We start from the raw sequence: 17,141 nt of genomic DNA, 5'->3' as shown, positions 1-17,141 counted from the left end.
GAATTTGTGGCAGGAAAAAAAACCTGCCTGCGCCTCGTGCCCTAGCATTTGCTTTGGTTTCTCCTTTTCTTCTGTTAGCTGTCTTTTTGTTACCGTGATTCACTCCCCAGGGAGCAGCGGCAGCTGGAGCGTGCCCAGGGTAACCATGGTGTTGGAGTCCCTCGGTTTGCTTACATCCCGGCAGCGCCTTCAGCTGCTCCTCGCCTCCTGCTTCGCCAGGCGGGGACCGAGCGGGGGCCAGGCTGGAGGAGCAGGACCCGAGGCAGGGACCTCGCCTCCACGCGAGACCTCTGACACCAGTGGGGTTCCCGTGCCCCAGAGGTCAGACCCAAGCCCCGGCCGCCGAGCCAGCTCTCCCCGTCGCCAAACCCCCTTTGCGCCCGGTCTCTCCCCAGGGTGACGGCGCATCCACGCACGCGGCGCCGTCCACCTCCAGCCCTGGGTGGAGCGAAGTTGCTGTGGCAACACCAACTTATGTAATCCACCCAGTTCGACTGCAGGTGTGTGGAGGAAATTGTGCTATTTTAGAAGTTTCATTAGGTTCCTTCCTAATTATCAGCGTGGCGTCATGCCAGCGCGCCCAGCCGGGTCACGCGCCCCGGCACCTGGGGCGAGCACCGCGCTGGGGTGGCGGTGGCCAAGGGCAGGGGCTCGGTGGCACAACTGGGGTTGGACGGTGCTCAGCGGGGCCTGGGGGGTTCCTCTCATGCACCACACGCTTAGCCCGTGGAAAGTTGCCGCCTCAGGCTCTGTTACAGCCGGCACCCCCATGGGTTTGTGGCGAGGTGGAGAGGCGCACGCCCATCCGTGCAACCCAGAGTCCCTCCAGGGGAGGTGGCTGCGGGGCCGCATCGCTGCTCGGGGAGGGGACGGCGATGCTGCAAGGTGCTGGTGGAGTTCCCGTGTCCTTGTGGCCTCAGGAAAAAAAAAAAACCTGAAGGCAGGTGATGATCCCTCGCACCTCTGGCCACGACGTGTCCCCAGCCGCTACCAAGAGGACACCCGGCTCTCGCCGCCCGGCTCCGCAGCCCTGGCGGTGCCTCTGCCCCGGGTGGGCAGGGGCAGGAGAGGGGGCACGGAGGGAGGGGGCTGCTGGCAGCGTGGAGCAGGGCTCCCTTGGCTGGGCGAGGTGGCAGAAGCCTTCTCTGTCGCCGACTTGCCTGGCTGGGACCGTGGGTGTGAGGGGCAGGGGCTGCCCTGCTCCCCACACGTCGGTCTGACAGCAGCAGTGCCCTGCTTGCGGCGTGCAGAAATGAAAGGAGCCAGAAGGAAAATCTCCTTCTCCAGCCCCTCTGAGCAGTGTGGCACGAGGCAGGAGCGCACCTGCAAGTGTCAACTTGTTAATGAGATTAACAGGAAATTTATGGACTTTTTGTCTCACGCGGATGGCTTCCCCATCAGAGCCCCGGTGCGCTGCTGCGCATTATTCTGCTGTGGGTCCTCTCCACGCTCTGCCAGCAGTTATTTGTTTCTAAAGCAATTTTAATATGATTTTCCTGGCGTCTGACGTGGCACTTTGGGGAATCGGCCTAATGGGTCTGAGCAAAACCACCCGAGCCCCCAGTGCAGGATGTGCTGTTCCCTTGGCCGTCTCGTCCCGCTCAGCCTCTTTGGCTGGGTATTTCTGATCGATGCGTGGTTCCCGTCCGCATGCGGCTGCATCCCGAGCCCTGACCTGTGCCGTCGAGCTCCAGGCTGCTGCGCTCCCTGCCTGCTGCCTTTCCCGTCCCCCTCCAGCAGCAGCGCGGGGGCTCCGTGGGGCTCTCCCCACCACCTGGAGCCGGTCACTGCCCTCCGGCAGATGGAAACATCCCCGGGGCCTTGCACAAGTGCACGGCAGCACTGATGGTGTCGGGATGCTGGCGGGGTGGCTGTGATGCCCCGTGGTTGCCCTCGGTGCCCAGCTGGGTGCCCCCTGGTCCCACCACGGCAGCAGGCACCCCCGTGTCCTTCCCAGCCTCGTCCCTCCCCTGTGCCACCACCGGCGCACTGCACATGCGAGATTTTTGGGGTTTCGTTTTGGAGAGTCAGGGCTGAAAAGTTGCCATGAAATTGGAGATTCCCCGAGTGTGTCAGCAACTGTCAGCCAGTTAAACCCCCCCCCAAAGCACAAATCAAGTAAAGCCATTTATGGAGGATTAGCAAAGGATGAACAATTCGGGCTCTTATTTTATTAGGTGGAAGCTGTGGTGCTGAAATCCAGCACAGAGGCTAAAACACTGGTGCCAGCACTTTCGAGCCCTTGTCTAGCACTTTGCTGAGCAGGACTCCATCCGTGCCACCAAGTAGGTCGCTGGTACTTCACAGGGGAGGGGAGCGAGGCGCAGCGAGCGGCGCAACTCGCCCCCCGTTAGCCTGAAGGGCAGGGGCAGGCAGAGGTGGGGCACGGTGCTGGGCCGGCGGGGCTTGGCTGGGCACCGCTGCCGGGATCAGTGCCTGTCCCCGGGGTCACTGACGGCAAATTAAAGAAGTGGCCCAGGGTGCAGGCGTGGGCTGGCAGGGGACGTGCTGGCGGAGGGCTCTCGTGGCACCGGTGCCGTGGTGCGGTGCCGGCACGGGGCCACATGTGCTGGGCTGGCAGCAGGAGCCGGGGGAGCCTGCGTGGAGCAGCCGCTCCCGTGGGGCCGGGGGAGAGCAAGCGCAGGGAGGAGCTGGAGTGACGGAAGAAAGCAGGGAGTGGGTGGGAGAACAAAGCTCTGCGGAGAAGGAGAGCGCTGTGCTGGGGCCTGGGAGGACGGCGGGGATGGAGGCGCCGGGTGGGCCGGGGGAGGCAGGACAGGGCATGGTGGGGGCCTGGGCTGGCAGCAGTGCGGGGCCAGCAGCAGATCCCAGCAGGTTGCCTGCCGAGGCCCAGAGGTGGATGGATCAAAGCCCCATGGCAGCCCCAAGGCCTGCTAGGAGACGCTGGGGGGGCGGCAGGGGGGGATGCAGGGGGCTGGGGGCACCGGCTCCTGGGCACTGCCAGGCTGCTGAGCCGGGCACAGCCCCGCGCGCTCCTGGCTTGCCCCAGCGCCTGGTTTCGGGAGTGAGTAATGCTGAATTACAGCTCGCTAAGGAGATCTCTGGGGATACTTCTGAATAGCAGGCATAGTTCATGCGATTTGCATAATTGGCACGATGGGATTTCGCATCACGTTGCTGCACCGGGCAGTGCCTCCCCTGGAGCCTTGGCCGGGGTCACCGGGCACCGCGTGCTGCGGAGCCCTCTGGGGCCGGGGCTGCTCTCCCAGCCCGAGGACCCGTCGGTGCCAGGAGCCTTCTCGCTTCCCGACCCGGCGGCACAGGCACATCCCCGGGACTGGTCTCCACTTGTTCCTTCCCCTGCTAACCGTGCCCGTGCGGGCCGTGACTCAGCGCAGCCCTGGGTGCAGCCCACACCAGCCCCACCGCGCAGCCCCACCGGTCGCTCACTGGCAGCCGATGCCGCGGGTGGAGGTGGCCGGGTGGCGGCAGCTGACAGCTGGGGACAATAAGTGACTTTGCCGTGACGGCCGTACAAAGGCACGGTGTGTGCCCGCAGCTTCACCCGCGACCCGAGGACCTGAGGAACCGCATTCCTCCGCAGAGCAGGGAAGTAGCAGGAGGGTGACCCGGGGCCAGCCGTCACCTCCCAGTGCTCCTCCCAAACCAGAAACCAGCCTGGAAGTGGGCCTGGCGACCCCAGAGGGTGAAATCCCGACTCCCTTCCATCAGAGCAGTCGCTGCGGCAGCATTTTGTTCGCTGCCAAGCACCGCCGTGCACTGAGAGGTCCTGGGTAGCGCTCAGCGCTCGCAGAGGTCACATTCCTGCGCTCGGGCGTGCAGCTCTCTAACAAATCTGCTTTGTCCCCACCACTGCTCCAATCAGGAAATTGCACTGATTTTTTTTCCCACAGTCGAACTTTCAAAACCCAGGCTTGTTCTCTGCCAAAGGCTCTTCCATCTTCCAGCTGGGGACTCAGCGTGACACCCGGCCACTTAAAAAAGGTGACCGGGGAGAAGGAAGGAGCCAGCGGCTGTGCCCACGGTCCTCAGCACGCCGAGGGGCCGAGGCTGCCACGCTGCCCCTGCAGACCCGGCCGCTGCCAGCGCTGCCTCCGAGCACCATGCCCCCCCTGTGCCATCCTTGTGTGAGCTGGGCACAGGGAGCATCGGGCTGCAGGGAGACTTCGTGGGGTGAGGCATGACGAAGGGGAGCAGGAAAATAGAAATACCCCGCAACCCTCCCCAAAACCGCCTGTTCCCGACTTGGTCTCTGCCAAGGAGGGTGGAGGATGAAGGAGATGTGTTAGCAGCAGGGTGGGAGCACAGAGCCGTGGCCAGGGGGCCCCCCGGGCACTGCTGCAAGTCACCCCCTGCCCCAGGGCCGCAGACCTGGGGCTGCGCAGGGTGGGCGCAGACCCCCAGCCGCCTCCCTGCGCTCACCGATGTCAAGGAGCAGCCAGAGCAAAGGCAGGAGCAAGGCCCGCGGAGCAGCGGCCGCTCGGGTTTTCCCCTCGCCGTGGTTTCCACGGGTGCTTCAGGAAACGTTCGCCTTAGCGGGGTCCGCAGCCGCCAGCCCCCCGCGCAGCCCCGGCCGGCAGCGCTCCAGCCGTGTCGGCATAGAAACTGCCGCGGCTCCGCGGGCGTCGCTGCTGGCTGCATGGAGAGGAAGGGCGGCTGCGAGGTGGCGAGAGGCTGCCAGGCCGCGGGGATGTCGCCAGGGATGTCGCTGGCTCGCGTGCGGGGCTGGGGTCTCGCATGGCCACCCGCCCCGTTAAACGCCACGGGGACGGGATCGGGCACCCCTTGGTGCCGCGGAAACGCCACTGGGACTCCGGCAGCGGCTCCGGGAGAAGAGACAAGTCTCCTGCTCCCAAAAATACAAAGGGATTGGAATTCACCCTCACGTGAGCTGGGTCTGTGATGGGATGCTTGGTGTGACTCCAGCCCGGTGGCCTGACCCCCCCCCCGGGCACCAGGCACTGTGCGGGGCTGGCAGAGGCAGCGGCGCGGGGCCGCCCGCATCCTGCGGGGTTTAATTAGCAGCAGCAAGGCTGCCGCAGCGACGCGCTTCGAGGGAAGACACCTTCATGGAGCTGCACATCTGGGCAGCTAAAGCACAGCTGGAGCAGCCCTGGGCTCAGCCCGCACGGCCGGGGGCCGGCTCCCACCCCGCTGCCGCAGGGAGCGATAATTAAACACCGTGGAGCTGCACCCCCAGGGACGCAGCAACTCCTTGTGCCAGCAAGAGGTGGAGAGGCCGAGCAGCAGCACAGGGTCCAGGTGGTTGGGGGCAGGAGAGACCCAGAGACATCCCACGGCCTCAGCCCCCAAAAGGGACCTGCATCCGGAATAACAGGGAGCCAGCAAAGGGCCAGGCAGCTCCGACAGCCCCAGCTTGGGCCCGTTGAGCGGTTCCTTAAAGATCCCAGAATGAACCCAGCAAAACCCAGCCCAGCTTCCACGGGCAGGAGGGCTGACTTTCAAACATCCACCCCGGTGCTGCTGCCTCCCGTGAGCCCTTCGTGGTGCTCTTGCCTTCTCCAGGGAGCCGAGCACTGCAGGCGCTGTGCACGGCCCTGGGCCTCGTGCGCCGACCCTGGGGAGCCGCCGTGCCAAGCAGGGGGCAGGCAGAGCACCACAGCAGCAGCTTCACCACCGCAGCAATAATACGATGCACGGTATCTCTGAAATGCAGCCCCACCTCACCTTATTTTGCCTGTGCCACGTCTGCCAGGGCACCGCTGCTGTCGTTACCCAAGAGAGGAGCGCTCCCGGGACAGGCAGGCAGACGGGATTGTTTTTCTCTTACACACGGAGCCTGTTCGGAAACTTCCTGCCCAAGCCTCTCCCAGGAGCAGGGAGCTGAGCAGGGAGGAAGGCAACTCTTACTCACTGAAAACATTTACTTTGAAAATACGAGACTGAAAGAGGAATCGGTGAAACCATTAGAAATCGTTTATTGTTACAGCACACCACGGAGGTCACACACCGCTCCTGGCTCTTCCTCCCACGGAGGCACAGCGCAATGTTTGCTACAGGGATTAGAAGAGGAAGCCGCTGGCGATCTGCTCCCAACTTTCCTGTCGGGAGGTCAGCGTGCGGCCCCTTCATGGCACCCACCGGGGCAGGGAGCAGCCTTAACCCCTCCAGCACTGCCCAAATGCAGCTCCCACGGGGCAGGGGGCACAGACGGAGCGGCTCAGCACCCCGGCTGCAGTCACAGCCTGATGGCACAGCATCAGCACAGCTTCCCCAGGGGATGGTTTGCTCGTGCCTCCCTGGTCGCCAGGAATTTTGTGGGAAAGAAAAGGAGCACGCAGACCGCGACGACGTGCGCCAACCCTGCGTAACACGGCTTACTCAGAGCGCTAGCAGCAAGAGGTCCCTTCGAGACCTTCTTCTTGGGAGAGTCCAGCATTCATTCCTATGAGTCACAAATTAAACAGGGGAAGATTAAACAAGGAGACACCAGGCTAGCAACGGCCCAAAGGGGGCTGGAAGAAAAACGTCCCACCAGTGCTGCAGGCGCCACCGCGCCGGTGAGGACAAGGCTCTCTCTGGTGGAAACAGCGGGCACTGCAAGCCACCCGGGGTGGTAACAGCAGCAAGAGCCTTGCCTGGAGAAAAACCACCACAGGAGTGCAAAACAGACACAGCTCTGCCCTATTTTAGCTTCAGCTGTGAAAGCTGAATGGCAGGCGGCTGTAACGCGGCTGTTCCAAACACTGCCTGGGGTCACCGGCGCATTCAGCATAGGCACAGGGATCGTTTCAAACCCCCCTCTGCCAATTTCGGAGAAAGTTGGTTGTTTTCTGTTGCACTGCTTTGTAAACACGTCTGCAGCTTGTGGGGCAGAGGCTTTGTTATGCAACGTTAATTAAGAGAGAGGCAGCGCGGTGAGATTGAAAATAGGGCAACCGCAAAGTGCACGCTGCTCGAGGGTTTGTGCCCCACGCCCTGCCCCTGGCAGGGCGACGTGGATACCCCACCAGTCCTTGGAACAGCACAAACGGAGACGAAACAGAAAGCATGACTTAAACGCAACAGAACAGCAACAAACAAACAAAAATCCAACACCCCCCAGTCGCTGCCGACTCCTCGCTGCAGGCTGGGGGGCAGCAGCCTCCGGGATTAGTTAGCGTGGTCTAGCACCAGGTCACAGAGCCCCAAAGGCAGCCACCGAAAGTCTCAGAGGGCGCTCTGGGTCCTTCCGCTCTGTCACAGAAACAGGGATTGAGGGTTGTGGCTTCAAGACCGTAATAAATAAAGATCTGCAGCGTCCTGAAGAGCATCTGCAAGCTGGCAAGTACGCGTGCTTCCAAGAACGGCTAAACCTGCCCACCACCTGGCTGGCCAGGCAGCTCTCCAAGCAGCTCATCAGCCACGCCAGCCCCGGCGCCCCGCTACACCGCGCTGAGCACCGGACCGTCCTCCGCAGCCAGGTCTCAGGAGAAAACGGCCTCCCCTCTAGCTCCTTACTGAGCAGAGCCTTCGGACTTAAAGAACTTCAAACTTCACGTCTGGTGCAGAACAAGCCTCTCGCCTACCCAGCCTGACCTTTCCTGTCTCCTGCACACGAGGAAATACCAACCAGGAGCTGACAGCGGGCAGCAGAATCGAGCTCAGTCCGCCTGAACACTGCAAAGGTGAACTCGGACTCTGATGAAGGTGCTGAGCCAACACGGGGTGACTTCTGGCTCCTAACATCGGCAGAATGCTCCTTGCTATAAATTTTAAGAGGCTCAGCAGATTTCTTAACTCCACTTCTGCATTCGGTGCCACGGATTGCCAGAGGCAGAGCGGGATCTGAACGGGAATCCTTACCAGCTGCCTCTGACTCATGCCCGGAGAGCAGCTCCTCACCTCACACAGAGGTTTGCGTCCCTCTCCGCGAGCGCTGCTGCAGGCAAAGTCAAGCAATCACTCCTAGCTTCGCCCCAGTGAAGCACCCTCACGTATGCTGGTTTTGCACGAGCTGCCAGAACCGTTTCCAGCCGCGGCACGGAGGCTTTGCTGCCTCCCCCGGGCTGCCTGCACCCAGCCCCTGCCTACGGGGCCCCCGCGGGTCCCTGCTCGTCCCAGGCAGCCTGATCTAGGTGAGGACAAGAAACATCAGCAGCTCTTCCACAAACAGAGCCAGAAGAGGAGAAGCAGAGGGACAGAGGTGTGCGGACACCAGAAAGGTCAGGAGGGTTCACAAGCGCGGTGGCCCTAAGACAGCCACAAGCCCTCCAAGGGAGGGCTTGATGGGGATTCTGTCAGAGCAGAGGCAGGTTTACAACTGAAATCAAACCAACCAAACCTAAGAAAGCATTTGGCTTTGGAAGTTTGAGAGTTGTTATTTAATCCCGAGACAGCGCAGCTGAGTGAGTTCAGAATTTAAGTTACAAAAAAAGAAAGCACTAGAAAATAATCTTGATACAAGAGCAATAATCAACCAGCTGAGGTTCCCCACCCTGCGCAGGGAATCCTGCTCCGCAATCCGCCCAGCACAGCTGGGATGCTGCCAAGGCATTGCTTGTTCCCAGCACAGGCTGGGATGGAAACTGTCCTGGGTGAAAGTTATGGGGGAATCCCCAGAAGTGGGAGTTAGGATGCTGCCACAAGCTCTGGTTTTGGCCTGTTCTTGACTGGTGCTGGTTCTGTGGAGGAAAAAGAAACTTGTTACAGACACAGAGAACACAAACAATCTCCAGAATCATCTCCCGAGGAAGAACTACGACTCTCATTCCACTTCTCAAAAGAGCAACAAATGCTTGCACAGTGCCTGGAAAGTTACTGAGTTGTAAGTGTTCATTATAAATAATTCTACATATCCCGTCTGCCCCTCTTTTCCACAGCACTTCAAGAATTAAAACAGTTTCAGAATGTACCTGACACAACTTCAGCTAGCTCCCAGCCCAGAGAAACAGATCTAGAACAGCGATTGCTCGGAGGGCAGGGGGTGGGCAAGCTTTGTCTCCCCTTTGTCCCGACAACGCCAACCTAAAGCAGGCTCAGCCAGCTGCGTGCTGCAAGGGCAGCTCGTATTTTATTTGGCCGTCCTGCGGTCACCACGCAGAGGTGACAACTGATCCGTGTTTACTAAACAAGCACTACGACTAAACATCTCCCACAGCCCAGATTTCTCCCGGCCAGATTCCATGCAGAGGAAGCAGCTTAACGACAGCCCCTGGGTTGCACAGGCCGGGCTGAAAACCAGCTTCTGCTCACCCGCCTCGCTGCCCCCAGTGCAGGCCCTGCCTTCAGCTTTTCAGCAGGGGCAGCCGCCCGGTAACACTCTGCTTTCTGAGCCCTCTCCCCCTCCTTCACATCCAGCTGCACAGCCCCTGCTGCTGAGGCTTTGGGTCGCGCAGGAGGGAGCACGGCATCACACCGGTTCTGCGGAGCTCACGCTCCAGCAGCCCTGGAGCTCTGGGGCTCCAGCGACCCTCACCCAGCCAGCTCAAAGCCACTGTGGTCAGCTGCAGGAAGGTCAACAGAGCTTCAAACCATCGCGAGTCTCACTGAAACCTTTTTTACTCCTTCTTTCCCCTCCCTCCCCCAGTGCGAATGCTCCTATCTGTGGTCACCAAACATCGTCCTTGCATGCCAACACGCTGCGTTGACATGCTGGGGACCAGTCGAGTTTTGGATCAAGCAGAGGGCCAGGGAAGGAATCCCTCGCGGAGCTTCGCAACGTGACACACCGCAGCTGGCAGCCTACCAGCAGGTCCAGAGCGTGACTTGGGAACGGCAGGTGCAAGTCACACAAGGGGGAACTCTTCCAGGAATGACTAGATGCTGACTAACAGAAAGGGACCAGGGCCTTGAGGCCTCTTAAGGTAAAGGTTCAGCAAAAAGGGGTTTGTCAGAGGCACTTACGGTAAGGAGAGGGTCTCCAAGTATTGCACAGAACCGAAAAGAAAGCATACCTGCGATCTCTTCCGGGAGTGGCTCAGAAGGAACTTCTGGAAGCTCCAGCTGTTCCTGCAAGAACATTAAAGACAACACATGACACACACCCCACGCGCCAGGCGGCGGTCCCAGACCCTTGCACCCCAGTTTTGTGCCAAGACTGTTTGGGAACAGAACAGTAATAAAAGAGACTTCACAGACAAACGGACATCTGCCCCCAGAACTGCGGGAAGGGTTATGGGTTTCAGCACTGCCCAGTAAGTGAAGCCAAACCAAGCCAGTGTTTGGAGCCACGGGCAGCACAGAGATGGGTGGGAGTGATAACGTACGCTGCTTTCTGTTTATCTGAGCATGACCCAGGACTTTCATTCAAGATCTTCAACTACTGAAGTGGAATAGCTCTCCAGTAAGAGCAGAGATCAGCTGACTGTAACAGTTCGCAAATAAAAGTACAACCCTTAAAATCATCCCATTTTAAATGACCCCTGTGTATGGAGCAATTAGCTTAATCTTTGCTGACACAGGAATTAGGCACAAACAGGTACAACTATAACAGGTAGCAGAAGAAAAGCTGTCATGAGTGGTAAAAAGACACTTTCCCCTACTGCAAACAGCTTCCTGGAAACACACGCTGCAAATAATTATAAGAACATCAGATTAATCCTACCTGAGTAATAGTGTTTAATTCTTCTAGAATGGCATCTTCATCCTCCTCAGTCAGGCTGCCAGCCAATAGCTCATCTATTTGCTATAAAAGTGAGGAAGAGACATACTGTAGTCAACAACAATGCACAGAAGCAACTCTGTGGCTTACGGCAGGATACGTGGATGTGGGAAATCAACATAAACACAGGCTGAAGGGGTACTCAGAAAACTAACAAACTTAATTTTTCTGCAGGCGACTAAGATTCAATTCCCAGCCTGATTGCCTGTTAAATAAGGCTGGGAACATACTGCACGCCAGAGGAATTCGGCGTGGCAGGCTGCCTCTGCTCACAACTGTTCATGCACACAGTACGTACCCTCTGGTACTCCACAGCATCTTGGGTTTCACCTATTATTCTTTCCACTTCTTCTATTGACATAACCTGAAGAGACAAAATTCGTGCGTAAGTGAGGCCTGCAGGGAGACAGCTGCAAACACCCAGGGCCCAGCCTAGTCCGAGGCAAGAGGACGCTCAGCTGAGCCGCTCACACATACCTGGTGCATCTTGTTCAGACATTCGTTGCCTATTTTCAGGCCCTCGATGACCTTCATTTCGATCTGGGTGAACTCGATATCCTGGACCTGAAACAGGAAGGCGAGGGGGAAGCATCACTGGCTGTCACAGCCCGGGTACAAACTGCCAAGATTCCCAGAGAAAATGCAAGGTGAAGACAGCCAAGAGTCCCAACAGAAGCCTGAATTACACCAGCAGCACGAAACACGCACAGAAAAACTTTTAACGCAGGCAGGCGCAAAAGTATATCCAGCAGGCCTTTTTCTGGCTCTCCAGCTGACCATCTAAGCTGAGGCAGTAATTTCACCGACCACACAAGAACAAATACATCTGTTCCTAAAACCAAGGCACCAAGACAAACCAGAGGAAGTTTCTCCTACAGCTGCCCGCACTGCGACTAAAGTTTTACTAACTCACCGAACAGGTATTTAACACGGAGCCTGCAATACGGACTCAAACCAAGCTCACGTTGACTCTTTAGAGAAGAGCCGTGGCACGAGGCCGATCTCAGAGAGCTGCGCGTTGGGCAGAGGACTCTGCCCCCAGCAGGACGTGGCAGCTCCAAGGCAGTCACCCCCGGCCCAGGACGGCGCTCCCCCCGCACGCAGCGGGCTGCCCGCAGGGACAGGCCCAGCTCGCGCTTACCATCCGCTCCAAGTTGCTGATCTGGTTATCCGTTCTGTCCAGGAGCTGCTCTTGGTAGCGCTTCTTCTTTAGCAAGAGCAGGGCTTTTCTGGGGGAAAAGAAGAGCAGGACAACTCAGCACAGAAGAGAGCAGATGAGCCTAAAGAGGTCGCTTTAGGCGACGGTACTCGTTTAAACAGTTCTCGTTTTGCGTTTTTTTCCGAAAGAGGAGAAACAAAATTGTAAATTAAATGCGAACTCTGAGCTGGTCCTGTGAACGATAAGGGTGAGCCAATTAATCAAGCATAAACTGGCTACCTAGCACCTGGAAACGCAGGTGTACTTGGTGGGGACGGGGGGTTTATCGTGCTAGGGGGTTTGTCGTGCAGCCACCCAGACCCGAGCCCGGCCACAAGGGGCAGGGGACGGATGGAAGAGAAGCCTCAGGGGACCCCCCCCCCCCCGCCAGCAAGGCCCGGGGCCCGCGGGGGCTCGGCGCCGCCCCACTCACTCCTTCTTGCCCTCCTTCAGCAGCTGCCGGGCCAGCGCTCGCTCCCGCTCCAGGTTGAGGCTGATCCGCTTCTGGTACTGCCTCAGCTTGTCGCGCTGCTGCTTCAGCTGCTGCAGGGACACAGCGGGGCCGCCGTCACGGCCGGGCCCGGGGCAACCGGGGCAGCCGGGGCAGCCGCCGCCGCCTCACCGGGCCCCACCGGGCCCCACCGGGCCCCACCGGGCCCCACCGGCCCTCACCGCCCCCCAGCCCCCGTTACCAGCACGGCCTTGTCCTGCTCCGTGACGCGGCTGCGCCGCTTCCTCCCGAGCAGGTTCCCCATGGCCCCGCCGCCGTTCGGCCCCGGCCCGGCCCCGGGCGGCCCGGCCCGGCCTCCCCCCGGCCTCCGCCCCCCGACGGCGGCCGCGCAGGGCCCGGCCCCGCGGAAGGCGAGAGCGGGGCGAGGAGGCCGCGGGGGGGCGGTAGCGGGGCGCGGAGGGGGCCGGGAGAGGGGATTTGGGGTGTGGAAGGGGCTGGGGGTGTGGGGGGGGCTGATGGGGATGGGGGGGGTGTGGGGCAGGGGGATGGGGGAGTTATAGGGCAGCGGGGTACGGGGCTTGTAGGAAATAGGGGGTGTTGGGGAGGGGGGTAGGGGGTGGCGGGGTATAGGGGACGGAGAGTGGAAGGGGGGGTTATAAAAGAGGAAGGGGGTTGTAGAGGGTGGGGTATGGGGGTTGGTGGCCGTAGGGGGTGGGGGTGTAGGGGTTAGTGGCTATAGGGGTGGAGGTATAGGGTTAGTGGCTATAGGGGAGGGGGGGTTACAGGAGAAGGGTTACCCCCTGTATGGGGGGTTTATGGGACAAAGCATTCAGGGGGTGGTGGGGGTAAAGGGGAGGGGAAGGGATGGGGGAGGCTGTAGGGGTTGGGGCAGCACTGGGGGGGGTCTGTAGGGAAAGGGGGCTATGGAGGATGGGGTGTATAGGGGAGGGTGGCTGTAGGGGGTGTGGGAGCGGTGGGGAAGGGGGTTATGTGGGATGGGGACTAAAGGGATGGGGGACTGTAGGGAATGGGGGGTATAGGGCAGAGGATGGGGCAATAAAGGCATTGGGGGTGTGACAGGAGACGTGCTGGGGCAGGGGCAGCTGTGGGGTCCCTGTGGGGAGAGTGGGGGGGTCCCAGGGTGGGGACAAAGGGGGCCCCATCCCTGTTCTCCCCCGCAGGGAGGTGCTGCCGTGTCCCCACGTTCCCGTGTCCCCACACCTGGGATGTGTCTGCACGGGAAGGGCTCTGGCCCTGGGTGCTGGGTGCGGGCAGGACACGGGGCTGGTTTTCCTTCGTGTTTCACTTCCAGCAGCCGGGCAGGAAAAGTGCTGGTGGTCCCGCAGGCGGCGGCCGTGGCCGTCTCCGTCCCAGAGCAGGCAGCGCCCTCCCCACGTGCCGGAGCCTCGCAGATCCACCGGTGCGTCCCTGAGGCACCACGTCCGATCCCAGGGCCCCTGCATGTCGGAGCCCCCGGGGCGTGCACACCTCGGGGCCTGGTGCTGTGCAGCCCCCTCGTGTCGCGCTGCCTCTGCCGCGCCAGCCGCAGCGGGTTTTGGTCGCGTGGCGCCTGCGATACGGCACTCCCCGAAGTGATCTGAGCTGAGACCACTGGGATTTGTGAGACAACACACCAGAAAACGCCCCTTTTTCACCGCCGCATTTTTCTCCCCAAATCATCCGTCGGCTTGCTCTGCACCACCCGTCGTTCCCAAATACATTTTCACCTCTGGAGGCCATTAGGATCTGGTTCTCACTTCCATGCTGCTGCAAACCCAGAGCAGCAGCCAGAGGCAACAACGTGAGCATCCCTCAAACGCAAGGAGCAAAGCCCCCCCGAAGCCTCCTAACGCTGCCCCCCTGCTCCCCCGTCAGCACCAGCCCCAGCTGCAGGGAGAGGGATTTACACCGGCAAATCCCCGGCGGCTCATAAGCAGTGACCTGGGCTTGTGCAAATCTCTTTTGCCCAGGATCTCGACGTGTAAGCGGCCTCTTTGTGTGCAAACAGCCCCAAATCACACAGTGTGCCACCTAAAAACAGAACGTGGCTGCTGGACGCAGCTCTCCCTCCCTGCCTCTTAGCCTGCAGCACTGCCCCCTCCCCACCTCCGGCCCAGAAAGCGATCCTCAGACCGTGAAGTATTTCTGCATTTATTTTTTATTAACCATTTATTTGTTTGTAATTGTTTTACTCTCACATTACAATTGTGTTCTGTTTTTTTTTTAATATTTTTTTGTTTTTGTAAAATAAATAGAGATAAGTGAACTTTTAGGTAGGATGCTCTCCAGATCCTTGGTTAAACTTCATGATTGAATCTCTGCATCAGACCTGTGAAAATTCAGCCCACACACACGCGCTTAGATGAAAGCTAAACAGGCCCAGTTAGTTAAAAACCCATCTCCTGGCTGCGCAGGCTGGCGGGGCACCCGGGAACGCTGGTGAGGAGCAGCAGCTTCCCACTGTGCACCTCCCCATCTTGCCAGGTATTTCTTGTTCCTTTGACAAATACACTGATACAAGTTAAAAATCTATCGTTTGTTTTTTAAGCTGTGTATGTTAATCGGTTACGTGTAGATCCCAAACTGCCCCCACGCCTGCCAGAAGCCCACTGCTGGCCCCGGCGGTGCGGGGCGCGCAGGGTGGTCAGAGGCTGGGGGCGCGTACCGCTGGGACAGGCTGGAGCAGCACAGGAGCAGCTCAGTGGGTCAGGAAGAGGCACAGCTCTGTTAGACCATAATTAACTTTTGGTAACTCAAAAGTGGACTTCTAGGTAGTATTTCCTTAAGTTTAAAGCCTTTGATCCATCATCCTGGTGGCCCTCTGCCTCCCTGCTACGGGGGAACAGCAGCGGTGCTCAAGGGTAAGGACGCAGTGCCCGGCTTTTGGCTTCTCTCCGCCTCCACCGTTCATGGAACCTCACCAAATGAATATCCAGATGTGCATACAGCATTTCATATTCAGCTTCCCTGCAGCAACGCTGGAATAGCAACTGGGCCAATTCCTCTAACCCTGCATGGCCCAGCTGCCTCAACGCACAGGGAACTGGATTATCTGGTACACAAGGAGCGGCAGTGGGTCAGATCCACTCTGCAGGTGCCGTGGCAAAGGTAAAGCCGCCATCCGCACAGTACGAGAACATTTCTCAGCCCTTCCCTCATTGGTATGTCCACCACCGTCAGCCTCGTTGCTGGCACAGTTTGCTGGGAGCCTGCAGACCCAGTATATTGGCCAGAAGAAAAACCGGGGACTTTTGGATTTAGGAAGCCTACCTTTGTCAATGCAGTGATTTTTGCACAAGCGCAAGTTCTGTTCTTGGGCAGCTTAAATTGCACCACAGCAGCACTTGAAAGAAACCTGCCCTTTGGCTTTGCCTACCTCTTCCCCACAGTGACCTCCAGACACATCATGGACTTCAAGGGACAGAAACATTCATTATACAGACTCGGAAGGTGCAGATAATGGAGCTGCCTTTCCCCTGGGTAGCTGGGATAAAGGTGTTTTGCTCTAAGCAGGACGACCTGCTGTCTTCCCTCTCTTTAGTGATTCTCTTGTGCTCAGATCACGTGTGGCTGGTTACACACCCAGTCCTTGCAGGGACACACGGACAAGCCACAGCCACGTACACAGTGTGTGTAGCTGCAGACACACAGCCACGAAGTGCACAAATACTCATGTCCATCACCTTGCTGAATATTAGCACGTTGGAGCGAGATGAAAGCCTGTGGCTTGAACCCGCAGCCTCCCCTGCCGGCTGGGCAGTTTCCAGGTTATCAAACGCGTTTGCGGAGTTCACTGTGGGCAGGACAGCGACTGCAGAAGTAACAGTGACAGAGACACCCCCGCCTGCACCAGCACCACGTGCTTGGGTGGAAAGTGGTTACTTCAGCGACGTGCTGGGATGACAGAGATGCTCACGCTCTTTCTTCCCTCTTTCCTCTGTGTGCACCCTTACGGTACGGTGGCATCCCGCTCTGCTCCCATCACCTCCTCAAGCCACTTCCCTCAGGATCCCTGCCTTCCCTTGCCACCAAGCCGTCCTCTGTCTCTACTTCCACTGGAGGGGAAACTGCAGACAGGATAAGGTTCACGCGGAGGAGACACGTCCCTGCCTCCCCTGCCCATGCTCAGGCAGCGCAGGAGCAGGCGCACGGTTCTGCAGGCGGGCAGCTTGAGTCTCGCTGCCCTGCCAGAGGAGTTGCTGTTTGGCACGGGGTAGGCAGCAGCTGGAGGGGTCCCGTGGTCAGCTCGGACGCACAGAGCTGTAGGCGAGTCCTGACTTCAGACCTCAAAGCAACCTACGCTCCAGCAAAACATGGAAACAAAGACTAAAACAAAAAGCCCTTTTCAAGGGTACTGCCTCATCCAGTCCAGAGCTCAGGAGCCGTGTTCCTAACAGAGAAGCCAACCACTGGAAACAAAAATAAAATGTTCCTTTTCTGTAGCTTTTAGAGGATACAGCTGAAAAAAAAATAGGAGATTGTCTCTCTTCCCCTTGTCAAAATCATCAGTAGCTAAGTCAGGAAAAAAAAAAGTTCAAGTTACGGGTTGCAGCAGCAGCCAACACTAAACATTCAAGTCGATAATTTCACTATGTACATTATAGGTGAGACACGGCCCTGCCCGCTGGGACTCCCTTCTCCGGTGACGCTGCCACGAGCCGTTATCTGATCCGCTTCTCCACTGAGTACACCGAGATGTAGTAGTCATTGCTTCCGACTGCCAGATGAGGCTGTGGAAAGAGCAAATCAGGGATAAACATACAGGTGTTACGCAGCGATGAGAGGCACATCGCAGGGAAAATGGTAACGGGTGACATTTTCAGCAGCAACACCCAGATGCTGGAAAACTCTTAAGTGCATCTGCCAACGCAGCTCTGACGACATTTTGCCAGGACCTACACTGTCGC

The 17,141-nt window shown here is 58.9% G+C and overlaps 2 protein-coding genes across 3 annotated transcripts in view; both read right to left on the bottom strand.

Moving 5' to 3' along the window:
* Positions 1–5,897: 5,897 nt before the first annotated feature.
* On the bottom strand, positions 5,898–12,634 carry CHMP6 (charged multivesicular body protein 6). The gene is made up of 8 exons (XM_080561025.1): positions 12,476–12,634; positions 12,217–12,326; positions 11,727–11,814; positions 11,063–11,149; positions 10,884–10,949; positions 10,529–10,609; positions 9,879–9,933; positions 5,898–8,606 (listed from the first exon to the last, which is right to left on the bottom strand). Exons 1-8 carry the CDS (start codon positions 12,536–12,538, stop codon positions 8,554–8,556), a joined length of 603 nt encoding a protein of 200 aa, XP_080417151.1. The 5' UTR covers positions 12,539–12,634; the 3' UTR covers positions 5,898–8,553.
* Positions 12,635–14,376: 1,742 nt separating this feature from the next.
* Positions 14,377–17,141, bottom strand: part of RPTOR (regulatory associated protein of MTOR complex 1) — a 145,874-nt gene continuing 143,109 nt past the window's right edge. For both annotated transcript variants that reach the window (XM_080560980.1, XM_080560981.1), the window contains one exon: positions 14,377–16,964. In XM_080560980.1, the coding sequence (XP_080417106.1) occupies positions 16,896–16,964 (69 nt within the window). In that variant the 3' untranslated portion in view covers positions 14,377–16,895. The remainder of the gene's footprint in view (positions 16,965–17,141) is intronic.

Source organism: Anser brachyrhynchus (genome assembly GCF_964034855.1).
Source record: "Anser brachyrhynchus genome assembly, chromosome: 18".
Classification (NCBI taxonomy): Eukaryota; Metazoa; Chordata; class Aves; order Anseriformes; family Anatidae; genus Anser; species Anser brachyrhynchus.
This window is presented reverse-complemented; position numbering and strand designations above follow the sequence as displayed.

What these genes read in the sequence shown, in the direction of transcription:
- CHMP6 (XM_080561025.1), bottom strand. Translation starts at nt 12,538, where the DNA reads ATGGGGAACCTGCTCGGGAGGAAGCGGCGCAGCCGCGTCACGGAGCAG. An exon ending in TCAGCAACTTGGAGCGGATG is followed by an intron (nt 11,150 to 11,726) that starts GTAAGCGCGAGC and finishes TTCCTGTTTCAG; the next exon opens with GTCCAGGATATCGAGTTCAC. An exon ending in GTCTGAACAAGATGCACCAG is followed by an intron (nt 10,950 to 11,062) that starts GTATGTGTGAGC and finishes TTGTCTCTTCAG; the next exon opens with GTTATGTCAATAGAAGAAGT.